The sequence below is a fragment of the Falco rusticolus genome, chromosome 16 (genome assembly GCF_015220075.1).
Source record: "Falco rusticolus isolate bFalRus1 chromosome 16, bFalRus1.pri, whole genome shotgun sequence".
NCBI lineage: Eukaryota > Metazoa > Chordata > Aves > Falconiformes > Falconidae > Falco > Falco rusticolus.
Genome location: NC_051202.1, coordinates 725,694 through 738,547, shown reverse-complemented (window position 1 = coordinate 738,547; position 12,854 = coordinate 725,694). Strand labels below are relative to the sequence as shown.

The window sequence follows — 12,854 nt, the reverse complement described above, 5'->3', positions numbered from 1 at the left end:
GAGCTTTTTAACTTCTTTGCAACAGTAATAGGCATGGTTTGAGTTTTAAATAGACTTCTAAATTTAAGTACTCTGATTGTATCAGATGAAAGGTAGTCTAGAAGTTATTAGGAGGGGAAAAAAGGAGAAATAAATCTGTTTCCAAATGGTTTGGGTGGTAATGGCTCTTTTTTTTTTTTTTTTGGACTAATAGACAAATTTCCTATATAGAGGAAGACTTATGTTTGTATATCATAGCGTTGGAGGGTTATCTCATGAAGTCTTCTTTCATTGCTTCTCATTGGGGTTATGCCCAGTTTTAGGAATTTTCAGAAAGCTATGTGGGACGAGGCAACTAGTTAAATTCTTCCCCTCCCTGTGTTGCTTCAGATAACAAAGCTTTCTTCGTCATCTCCATGTCAGAAAATGGCGCTCATATTTATGAACTGGTGGCACAGACTGTTTCAGAAAAGAATGTGTAAGTAATTGGTTCGGATCCATCTGCTGCTTGATTTGTTGTACTTGAGAGATGTTGTACACCTGCGTGCCTGTGGTAACTGTGCAGGTGTCTCTGAATTACCTGAGTTCCTCTCTAAGCTTAGCTGAAAACAGTGATGTTGACCTATGTAGGAAGTATCCAAGGATAGTCCCTCCCAACTTACAAAAAGCAGGGGAAGGGTGTATACACAGGTGTTAGTGAGTGTGTGTGTATATATATACTTCTAAGCACGCCTATGTATTAAAAAACCCCACCCCATACATACACTCAGTGCTTCTGTTATTTTAGCTTTGCTGTCTGGCTCACTCCAGACCGTTTTCTGACCTCAAAAATGGCTTTTGATTACCCTTGCAGTTCTGGTCTTTTATGACTGCATCTTCGTGCAGAACCAGTTAGCTTTGCAGACTTTGGTACTAGCGTCATGAGCACCCCGGTGCATGAATTTGATTCCCTAGCTAAATGCTTTTTTTCCTCTTTGGTAGAGGAAATGCTTTTCTTCTGAAGCGTAAGCAGGGCATAGACTTTATTTGTATGATGCATAGCAACTGTTCTAGCGCGTCATATATGAAATTCTTCAGTAATATCTGCAATGTTACTTAATGCTTTTGTGTATGTATATATAAAATAACTGCCTTGCCTGAGAACTCCTGTTAAGGTCTTGTCATTCATTTCCTTCTGCTGAAGAGTATCCTGGTGAGGTGAGCATTATGCTCTGGTGCTTCATTTGTAGCTGCAAGGTATTGCTGAGGAATTGAATGTAACAGAGTTAAAGATGTTTCTGTTGGTAAGAAAAGCAGTAATAACATTAACAGGATTTAAAAGGTGTTAAATAGAGAAGTATTCTTTATGCTGCATGTCTTGCATGTTTTTATTTGATGTTTCTTCTGCAGATGGCAGGACCTTATTGCTCAGATGGCAGGGACTGTAAAAATGGGGAGTACCAGAAGAGTGATTCCATTACCACAGTCAGGACCTGGCGAGTAAGTAAAAGCAGCTGGAAGAAGAAGGGCTCGTTTTTCTTTTTCCAGTACTCCTTCTTCTGCTCAAAGTTTGCCATTCAAAGCACGGATTCTCATGCAGCAGTTCAGATATGTGACTAAAAGAATGTGTTTGTTCTTTCCTCCCTGCAGAGAAGAGCGTGAAGAAGAGGAGCAGCAGAAGCTTAAAGAGCAGCATGACATTCCTGCCAGTAGTCTACAAAGTCCAGGTAAAACAGTGGTCCAGGTAAATGGTGTCAGTAGTTTTGCTGCATGGAGTGCAAATGTGCCAAGCCTTATTCCTTGTGGCTTGGGGATCTTTTGGTAGCTTTGACACTTTTCTGGAAAGAAGTGATTTCTTTACAGGTCATATAGAGAAGTGATACTGAACCTCTTGACGTACCTCTCACTATTTCCATCTGTTTTATTAATTGCTGGGAAATATTCTTTTTTCCCCTGGGAAGAATTGACCTTTTACCAATCCCATGCTAAAGAACTGTATTTTTCAGTGTTTTCTGAGATACCTGTGTGAAGCAGAATTTTCTGCAGTTTAACATCGTATTTGACATAGTTGTTTAACCTGAATGTGTATTTTCTGTTTACTAGATAAAGATTTGGGCCTCGAATCTCCCTTAATACTGAATGCTCAGTCGTCTTCGCCCATCATGTCTGAAAAGTCCAAGGTAGAAAGTCTTCTTGTGTCAGAAAGACAGTTTGATAAAGTGCAGCAGGCAGACCTGACACTTAAAGATTCTTCTGCATGCTATGAACACACAGCCACCAGTTTACCTTCCGTATCAGAAGGGCAGTGGGCACTGGATGCATTAAGGAACTGTAAGTATCTGTGGGCAGTGTCTGGGATGCGATTTGGAAATTGTTAGGTCAACCATCTAAATCAATGAGCTAATATAAAATCTAAAGCCCATTTCTATAAAATATCAATTCTCTCTGTGCTGTACATCACAGTGTAGCAAAACAAAATGGATCTGACAGCAAGGAATTCTAAGTTCTGAATTCGTATACTGGCCCTTTCTGTGGCTTGAGGCCTCTCGTTGTTTTTCTGTGGTTTTCCCATGTATAAAATGATGGTGGTAATGAATTGTTACTTACTGTCCATGAAGTTCTTTGATGACGGCAGATTGCAGAACTTTGTGCAGTGCTGTACAGTGCCATGGCTAGTTGGCAGTTTTTTTAAAAGACAATGCAGTTAGCCTGTGGACTTATTTTCATAGCACTGGAGCAGAATAGGAGAGGTTGCATGAGTTGCAGAATATGATTCTGCATATTTTTTTGTAAAATCCTACAAATGAGATTGGATATATGTGAGCTTGGCAAAGTCTAGGTTCAGATTTTCTGAGGAATTGGGAGGTGGTTGGATATAATTAGATCAACACTTGTTCGTGTTGAAAAGAAATTTTCCTGATGGACAGATTATTCTGTAGAATTGTTTATAGAAGATTTTTAATCACTTTCTCCATCCTCTGGTATACCTCCTTTCACAGGAAGAATGCAGGGCTACGCAACCTACTTGATCAGAGCTAGCAGTGCAATTCCTAAATATAACTTCCTAAAATTTGAATGAATTCATTAATCCATGTATCTCTTCTTGGCAACTCTGAAAGGGACACGAAGTCCCTCAATTGTACTTGGAGGGAGTAGCCAGTATTGCTTCTCTGTGGGTCATTTGCTTTTACCCAAATGCACAGCATTCATATCCTTGGCCCAAATTCCCTCTTCCATCTCCCTCTACAAGTAATGACAGTTCTCTGCAATCTAGTAGGTTATCTCGGATCTTTAGATCCATTTATGCTTCTCCTTACAGGGTTCAAAGTCCTTTTCTAATTCTGAATGCTGTACAAGTGTCCTTGGTACTTGTTTTCAGAGACTAGCGATAAGGTAATCTTAGTCTGTGGGGTGCGTAGAGACAGTATTAGTGACCCAGCATCTCATGACTATTCAGGCTGTAAAGAGCAGCCCTCTGACAGCAGCCGTGGGTCACTCACATTTTGACAGGAGCCTTCCACTTAGATGAGTGACTGTTCTGTTGTATGAAATCATAGCTTTTCTTGGGTGTTAAATGATCATTATATGTTGAGATTGAACAGTGTTCTTATGCTCTTGACAGTATCACATTTTTGTTTTGAACAATGTGTCCTTATTATGAAGTGTTTGGTTGGGATAATTTGGGAACCAAAGGAATGTGGGTTGAAGTTCAAACAAGAATAAATTTGCATGAAATTTTGGGGGAAATGTGTCTTCAATTTTTTTGATCTGTCATTTCAAAGTTGAGTGGAATGTTCTCAATATGCTTGTTTCTCAGGTGGGAATCCCCTATTACAGCCGTAAGTTTTAGGTCATCTGGGGGCATGAGTGAAACCTGGGCACTCATCAGTGCTCCACCTCACTTGCTGGATAATTTCAGTAGGTGATTTCTCGGTTGTTCCCTAAGCAAGGTGGAACTTGCACTGATCTGTTTGCTGTTGCTTGTAAGGTAACATGTAGACTAAGGCTTCAGACCGTACATACTTATTTTAATCCTGGTTTTTCCTACCAAGAGTAATAAGAGGGCTGGCTGCTATGAGAGAGAGACCTTTATGAAAGGGTGGCCTTAGGTCTAGCTTATTCGTTGTTAGGGAGGTTATGGTCTGAGAAGCCTTGTGAACGTTATCTCTACTTGCAGTGGGCTTGCTGAAACAATTGTTGGTACAGCAGCTTGGCTTTTCTGAGAAGGGGACCCTTGAAGACCGGCAACGCTTTCCCAGGTTTCGGACCGTTTCTCATGAAGCCCAAACGGAGAGCAGAAGTGAGCCTGGACTACAGCACTCTGACAATAACAAATTTCACCAGCCTGGAACGGACAGAACGCTTCTGAGAACCGGAACTAATGAGTCCACAGCTGGTTATGGCCTCCGGACTTCAGCTGAATCACCAGCTTCAGGGGATGCCATGCAGCTGATCGTGAGAGACCCCAGATCAAGTAGTACCTTAGCAATAGACCGCATGAGTATGAATCTGGAGATCTCAGCCGCAGAGCTGGAAGGGGTGGCCGCTGATGAAAGTGGGGAGCATTTTTTTGATGCTCGAGAAGCTCACAGTGATGAAAATCCATCTGAAAGTGAACTAATGGAAAGGAAGGAGGAAGAGGATGTGCAAATACGGATCTCAGGTGAGCATATTTCATTCGCTCATTGAATGATAGTCTGTCTAGATTCAGTATTAGAGATGTCCCCTTTTCTTACATGGTATAGGATATTTAAAGTTAACTTTCAGACCCTGACAGTAATTTTAGCCCTGAAAAGGGCTTTGCAAACATGTACCTAATGAATCCTCTTTTGTATGAAAGGAGAAGCTGAAATACTGTGGGGTTAATACACTGTGACAGACTGTAATTATGGAGGCACCGGGCACAATGCAAGCTCTTGATTGCGGTTGCCACAGGACTGCTTTATCTCTCAGCTGACTGTTGGGACCTGTAGGGAGAACATTTTCCCTGAAGGAAAGCACTTCCCTAGTCTGTACACACAGAGTCCCCATGACTCCTGCTATTTTGTAGGTACTGTCTTGGTAAAAAACCGAAGAGTTTAGCTTTGCACTGTAATTATCTCCTGCGACCTTACCCCAATGTGAAGTTCTTCAAAGATAATTTTTGTTATTTCTATTATTTTTACTACATATGGTATATTTGGCAGTTACCTGAGTAACATCTCAATGTGTATCTATTGCAGCCCTCAACAAGGTTATAGAGCTTTTAACTCAGCAGATAACTAGCTCTAAGACAGCAGCTGTGAGCACTTTCATGGGGCTTTGCATGCTTTGTGTTTGGAAAGTCCTGTGATGATTTTGATCAGCTGACATGGTGGCACACTACTAAATTTAGTAGACAAGTTGAGGTTTATCTCACATGTATGTTATAGTAGATGTAGGTACTAGAAGGTAGATTCTATATGACTATTAGTCTTAATTTCTCATCCATAAATGTTTTTGCTTGAAAACTGGATTCTCTCAATGTGAACAAGCCAATTTTTGACTTTTGACTGCCTGAATGCTGCTTTCCAACTACATATTGAAAATAATTTTTCTTTCCCTGAATTACTGAGACATTTTAAATTATTAAAACTGAGCCAACAACTTGAAGCATCTAATTTATTTGTCACCTCTTACGCTGTTTACTTTCTTAACTGTGCAGGCACATCAAAATTAGATTGACCTGTTTTTAGTCAGTTCTGACTCCACATGCTAGCTTTGCTCTAATACTGTAGAGAAATTATTTAATATAATCCTATTGCTAAGTGCAGGTTGTGAAAGCATTTCTGTCTATAATTGCTTTATCTTTTAACATATCATCAGCAAGCTAAACTTTAAAGCTAACCCATCTAAAACCATCGTCAGCACCATAGCTAGTTAAGCGGAGGTTAGAAATCTAGCAGTCTGTCGGGTACCATTAGTGTAAGTGCACGTTTTTCAGATGTTATAATGGAAACACAGATTTTGGAAAACAGGAAGGTAGGTGCTTAGCTCATCTAATCATGTAATTCTCAAACTGCAGTCCCCAAACCAGCCATGATCTCTGAAGCCTAATTCAGAATCAAACTAGTCTGGTCTGATACAATCACTATTCTGTATAGTGTTCACAAATGCTTTTTCTTACCCATTTTGAAATGTCTCAAGAGATCTGGGCCTCTCACCACTTATCTTCCTTAAAGTCTGCTTAAACTGTCTACAGTTCAGTGGTTCTTGGTGATTATTGAGCTGGAGGTGTTAGTAAAAAGCTGTTCTCTTAACAGGAAATTATTTGATCCTTGATGGATATGGAACAGTGCAGGAGAGCTCCACAGATGAGGAGATATCATCTCTGGTTCTCCAGTGCACTGCAGGTGGCCGCACCTCTTTGGACTCTGCACAGCAGCAGCCACTTTCCCCCCGGGACACGCAGTCGGATGGAGGAAGCTCCCCGTTTGCTGAGGAGATGATGGCCTCACGCTGGGGGGGAGTGGAAGAGTCCTGCTCTTTTGTAGCAAGCCCTCACTTCTCTATAGAGTCACGTGTGCAGATGATGCAGTATATTCAGAAGATAGAGGATGACCTTGAAAAGTTAAAGGTACGCTAAGTTTCTATTTGCAGTATCAGGATTTTCATATTCCTCCCATTTCATTTCAGAAAAGAGCTTGAAAATAATTTTGAGGGGGAAGAAGGCAGCCATGCCTGCTTTTTTGTCTTTGACTCTTACCTCTAGAACCTTTTGAAGCAGAAACTTGGTGCTGTTTTGGTTGCATTGAGTTGTGGGTTACGAGAGGCAAGTAGTTCTGCTAGAGCTAGCGGGTATGTATGTTGCTTTGATTTGAATTCGGAGAGTTTCCTGAGGGATAGGACAAAACCGAAGCAAATCTGCAGCAGTGGAGTTTTGAAGGGGCCACTGGCCTAAGGAATAGGAATTCCTGACATAAAATGACTTACCAAATCTGTTGTATACTGCTGCTGATGTCAAATGGAGATGCTAAATTGCAGCAGACCGGTAAACAAGGTTTTCAGACTTGCTATATTCAAAATGATGGTTTTGTATGTGCTGGAGATTTTTTATACACAACAGCCATTGCTGTAGAAGTGTTATAGCGTCTTGGTGTGCAAGTCATACCGACATGTTAGGTCAGTAGCCAGCCTTTAATTTAACTGAAGTCTGAAAAGTGGAGTATTGCATCCAAGTGGAAGGCCTGATGAAGGTGCCGATAAAGGAGCTGAGATCCACTGTGGGTCACTGTGCAACATGGGTGATTTCAGTCCACTCACTGGTAGTAAAACTTCCCTTTTCCTGTTTGAGGCCCTCTTTGTTCACTTGGTAATTAAAGAGCCACTTGAGTTTTGGGGTTGTTTTTTGTTTTGTAGGAGGTTGAGGAAGACTACACCATTCTCCGACGCCAAGGGCTGGCTGGATCAGCCTCCACAGGAGAGCACTCAGGTACGCAACCAGACTGTCTCTAATTGGTAGCATATACCACATTAGCTTCAGACATTAAACAAAGAGCACAAAGTCAATTATTGATGTTTCTCACATGCACTCAAAAGGTTTCACCTACTTCAGCAGCTTTCACAGGGCTGAGACCATGCTGATTCCGGGAAAGGTCAGTTGTATCCATCGAGACTCACGTGTGCAGAGGAGCTTGTTCCTTCCTCTGAAAAGGTTGCTCACAAGCTGTCTCACTCATACCTGCCAAAGACCTACATCTCAGGATGTACAACTTCTCTGTCAGAGAAGGCTAGATTGATGTAAAATCCCAAAGGAAGATTTTTTGAGCATGTAAAATGAGTACAGTCTGTCTTCTCTTTCTCTGGAGTGTCTCTAGTGCTGTGTAAAGTGGTTGCCGTGGGTCCCTTTAAATTGGCCTTGAGCATCCTAGAAATGTAATTTGCTGGAATTAACTAACAAAGGTCGTCAAGGTTAAATGGCTGCGCTGTTTCTCATATAACGCGCTTTCACTGCTAATACTAGTGTTTAGAAATGTTAGCCATTCTTCTCTCATTGCGCTCCCTTTCTCTCACCATCCTTTTTTTTGTTTTTCTTCTTTTTTTTTTTTTCTTCTTCCTTCAGACAAAAGCTAGTCATGTTTTCAGGAGTGACTGAAGATTGGATGAAGAGTATCAGGATACAGTACCCGCTGTCTTCCTTGTGGACTTTGAGACAAGAGGGTTTGGACCATCCACATGTGAACCATACTTTAGCAAAGTGGGAATGGGGTGCTTTTCCTGTGGGGCATCTGCACTATCTTGTCAGTGAGGGAGCCTATTCTATTCTGCTCCTTTCCTTGCTACCAGAAATTCATTTTTCAGAACAGAAAAACCAAACCAAATGTACAGAGCTTTGGGTGTAGGATATAAAAATGTATTTAGACATTAAAAAAAAATCAATGTATTTATTTGACTTCATTCCGTGTATCAAAAGCACATTTTAATTTTTTAATCTGCCTTTTTTTGTTCTATTTTAATTGGGTAGTGACAGTTCTAGCCCTCTGCATATAGTACACCCAGCCTGCCACTGCTCCTGAACCAAAGGTCAGGTCTGAGGGGAGAGGGTGTGCCTATGTGCAAGTGTATCTTTACTTCACTGGACTGGACTCTGCACTCCCTGCTGGCAATCAAACTGCCATGCGAAGAGCTAATTACGAAGGTGTTAGGATGACTTCTGGCTGGAGCTATCTGTATTCAACAATTGCATGGGAACTGCTCATGTCACCATATGTGTAACAAGAATTTTCCATGCACTAAATAGCCAGGCACTTGAGATGGGCAAATTTTCTTTTTCCCCTCTCCCATTAGGGGTCTCCTTCGTTGACATGCAAGATTAGGGTGGGAGAGGAGAAAGGTAGGTTTAATTTTTTTCTTGACTTTGTTGGCTTTGATCATTGTCTCCTTTTGTAAAGTGATAAAAATACTTGGACCTGCAGCACTTTCGTAACTCTTCTCTGGATCAAAAAGAAAAAATGCAAACCCAGAAGTGTTTCAAAGATGTGGGGCAGATCTGCCCCTGATCCACTACTGAATGAATAAGGGCTGCCATTTGAGTTAGCCACAGGTACTGCTGATTATAGGGCCAGTAAGTTTTAGTACCTGAAAGTATGTCTTGCTGAGGGCTTGGGGTGGGTTTGGAGGTTTTTCTGGGGGGTGGGCTTCGGTTCGTTTTTGGGTTTGGTTTTAGTTTTTATATATATATAATATATATATATATAAAAAACAAACCCCTGGTTTGTGCCAATGTGTTCTTACTGAAACAGAGATGTGCAAAACAAAGTAGGCTGAAACAGCTCTCTAGTACTTCGTTAGGCCTGTTGTAATGGGGTTTGTTGTTGGAATTCCTTCCAGTCTGGGAACAAGATGGTGAATATCAGGCTGCCAGCAAAGCTAATGTGGGACAGCCTAAGCCGGCTGCACCTCTGCTCTGAAGTTGGTCCTAGGGCAGGCAGTTCCTGCTTGGCATAGGTGGTTGAAGCTGTCCCCACTATCACAGCCACCATGAACAGGACTGCTAGTGGGAAGTGTGTAGGGCAGTCTCTTTTGCACCCTCTTCCCAAGTCTTAAACTAGTTAACGAACCCAAACCGATCAGCATGCCAGACCTGTAAATTGCATTAACATGTCAGAACTGCTATAGCATTGTTTGCATCATGAAATGCTGAGACTCTGTCTTTGGTCAGCATAAAGATCATGCTCCTTGCTCCTTTAAAGCAAATGTTTTCTCTTTAGCTACTGGCAAGAAATCAGATCTGTCCTTTGTCTACTTATGTAGGAAAAAACCAGTTATTGTTCTTCCCATTAGAGATATGCAAGGAATAAGTTCTTGTAAAGACTGACAGAGTTTCAGCAGAGATGATCTTGGGCCTGGTGTGGAAGTTGGAGCCATGAACCCTCACAGAGTAGGGAGGAGTTTCTCTTGTTTTAAAAGCCAATTGCACAAAGTGTCATTTTTCACCAGCGGAGCATTACACTGCCAACACAAGCCACGTTCTCTTCCAGGCTGGCAGGAGCTTCCTCTTTCCTAGCACCCACCAAGGCCTGTCCTGTTGCACCTGTATGAGTGTCCTGGCAGTATTAGCTGAGCACTTCCATTCTTACGTGGGTGGGATCTCCCCTCCTCACCTTCAGCCATATGGTTCCTTTGGTTATAAACTTGTAGGCTTCCCCTGATAAACCCTGAAACTAGAATGCTGCCTCATGCTGATGTGGTGTCTTGTACTTGATCCTGCCAGAAAGAGAACTGGGCTATAGCCAGCGTCAGTGTTTAAGGCCCTTTCTCCCTCCCAGCTCCCCTTCATCGGCTGGCATGATGCTTGCCTGGGTCTACACTCCAGAAGCAGGAGCAGTTACTATGACCTTAGCTGTCTAAAAGCTTTCCAACAGGCTTCCATGGTTGGTTGAAAATTACCACGGAACTATTAGAGAGCTTAGTCTGGCTTTCCAAGAGTGCGCTGGAAGACCAGGAAAGGCGGGACCTGTGAAGCCCTGGTTGCTTAATACTTCCCTTGTGACTGAAGGTAAAATCCTTGGTTCTCGGGTTTTCTCCAACTTGCATGAATTTCAAGGTTCATGGTGAGCAACATATTGCATGAGATGTAGCTGTTCGGATGTGCCACGGGGGAGCAATCTGCCCTTGCTGCTTCTGAGGTTTTCACCTTTGCATAAGCATTTTGTAGCATCATCTGCCACTATATTGTTTCATCTCTCATAGGTGTAGTAGCAGTGAAAAAGCTGGGAGTGCAGAGTATTTATGCTGCCATGTCATCCTTACGTTATTGCCTCCAGAGATGCTGGAGTGGAATTTTCCCCACCATCCCCTAATACTACCTTGGACATAATCGACTGGGAGGCCAGGTGCAGTTTTGTCCCTGTCAGCTCTCAAGATGTACAAGGGGAAACATCCACACTTTGTGCCAGGCTCACAAGGATGACAGAGAGGCCTTTGTGCTAGATGAAATGGACAGTCTGCAGAGCAGGAGATTGCAGAGAGCTTTAAGGAGTGTTAGAGAAGACCAACCCATTTGAACCCAGTTTTATGGGCAATATAAATGACACGCTGTGCTCTGTCCTGTTTATTTTTTTCGTTTCAGCTGGCCTTCTTATGCTACATTGATCGTCCTCACAAATAGGGCATTACTTCTCTAGAAAAATGATGGTGGGGTCAGGGATCCATTATCTTCTGAGAGCAGTAATCTGAAATAATGGGCAGTCCTTTTTCCTCTCTAGCACATCTACTGTATAGCAGACATCAGGCCATGTCTTGCTGTGTGGAAGGAGCTGGAACTCAAATGCACTATGCAGGATTCTCACACTTTTTTTTTTTTTCTCCCCCTTTAAGCCATAAGATTACCCTTTTTAAAATTCCAGTTTGCAGTGTAAGGGAGCATTTTAATTTGCCCCTCGTTGGTGGATGGTTGATTGTACATTCCCTTACTGAAACTGGATAGCAGAGCAGGACAGTGTTCTCTGGGGTTTTTTGCCCCAGGCCTTCCCAATGTTTTGGGTTTTTTTCCTTCCCCAAATAAAAGATGAGCAAGGGTTTCTCATCTTGGGAACAAAGACAAAGTATAGCAGCCATTCTTGCATATCCTTCTGAGAAGTGTTTTCTGCTGTTACGGGATGTAGTTCATGGACAAGCAAAAAGGTCCGATGGGTATTTTCTGGAATGGGCAATTTCCTTCTCCTGTAGAAGGGTGGAAGAGCAAACGTGTTTGATCACTCTGGTTTCTTTAATGAACATGCCTTCTCTGTAGGGAGGGGAAATTCCTTTAATGTGTCCTGTAGGTGGGATCAGAAAGAAGGATGAGGAATGTAAACCTCAAGAGCTAAGAAGTCTAGATGGCTGGTCAGCTTTCAGACAGCACTATGCCTATTTCCAGTGTTTTCATAAAACGTAGATACTCTGATTTACAGGTACTGTCCCTGTTATTAGAAGACGGGTCTGACGCTTCAGCAGGTGACCCTCAATTTTAATCTCAGTGCTTGATGGTATCTGGCATTGTTTTCTCCCTGTGTTCCCCAAAGAAATCCCTGAATTCCCTCCCCCTCAGGTGCCAACTGACAAGCAGATGTACTGCAAAAGGGATACTGCAGCCAAAACACTGCTGTTTTATTTTGAATTAAGTCTTGTGGAGCTCTCTTCATACTAGAATATTTTTATTTTCTTTGTACAACATACAATCATGTACTCTTAACAGAGATTTACTTTAAAGAGAAGAAAAAAATCTGGAAGTATTCTTTAAAAAATACACAAAAATCTTTATTAATAATCCTGTATTTTTACTGATCATGTTTGAATGTCTAAAAAGACTTTATTGTTCTAATTATCCAGATGTATGTTTGTAAAATAGCTCTTTTATGACTTAGCTGATAAGGTTGTATGTTTCTGGAATTAAATATTGGTCACTTAAAAAAAATATCTGTTTTCAGGATCTGGGAAATAGAAAATTTAAGCGTTTCAAGTATCATTAAATAAGCTTAAAGGAAGTAAGTTTTGTCTGCTGGATTTTTTGTTTGTTTTTTTGGAGGTTTTTTTTGTTTTAATTGCCTCGAATTTTGGCAGGACAAACTGTCTTGATTGGCAAAGGAAGCTTTCACTTGGTACAAGTGACCTTTCAGAATCTGTTGTTGCTGATGCAAGTGTGGGGACCCCCAGTTCTCCCAGTTAACACAATTCTTGTTGAGCAGCTGCTGTTCCTTGAGGAGGGAGTGAGAGCCTCCTGCCAGCAGCAGAGGGGATGCTCTCCTGGGGACACTGCCTGTGCCCAGCTGGTGGGCAAAGGGAGCGAAAACGCTGCTGTTCTCGTTTGGTCGAGGTAGAAAGGTCCTGTATTTCCAGGCACTGGCTGTTTCCCCGCCTGCTGTCCTGTCCCCTTCTAGTTTGAGTGGGAATGTTTG

General features: G+C 42.0%; 1 protein-coding gene across 2 annotated transcripts in view; it reads left to right on the top strand.

The window, feature by feature from the left end:
* ARHGEF12 (Rho guanine nucleotide exchange factor 12) overlaps nt 1-12,443 on the top strand; it is an 80,198-nt gene extending 67,755 nt beyond the window's left edge. Inside the window, exons 34-41 of one of the 2 annotated variants that reach the window (XM_037409848.1) lie at nt 370-457; nt 1,369-1,458; nt 1,609-1,685; nt 2,062-2,289; nt 4,136-4,621; nt 6,240-6,553; nt 7,336-7,408; nt 8,039-12,443. In XM_037409848.1, coding sequence (XP_037265745.1) covers nt 370-457; nt 1,369-1,458; nt 1,609-1,685; nt 2,062-2,289; nt 4,136-4,621; nt 6,240-6,553; nt 7,336-7,408; nt 8,039-8,049 — 1,367 coding nt within the window. In that variant the 3' untranslated portion in view covers nt 8,050-12,443. The remainder of the gene's footprint in view (nt 1-369; nt 458-1,368; nt 1,459-1,608; nt 1,686-2,061; nt 2,290-4,135; nt 4,622-6,239; nt 6,554-7,335; nt 7,409-8,038) is intronic. The other variant, XM_037409849.1, reaches the window with a different exon arrangement.
* The last annotated feature ends 411 nt before the right edge of the window (nt 12,444-12,854 follow it).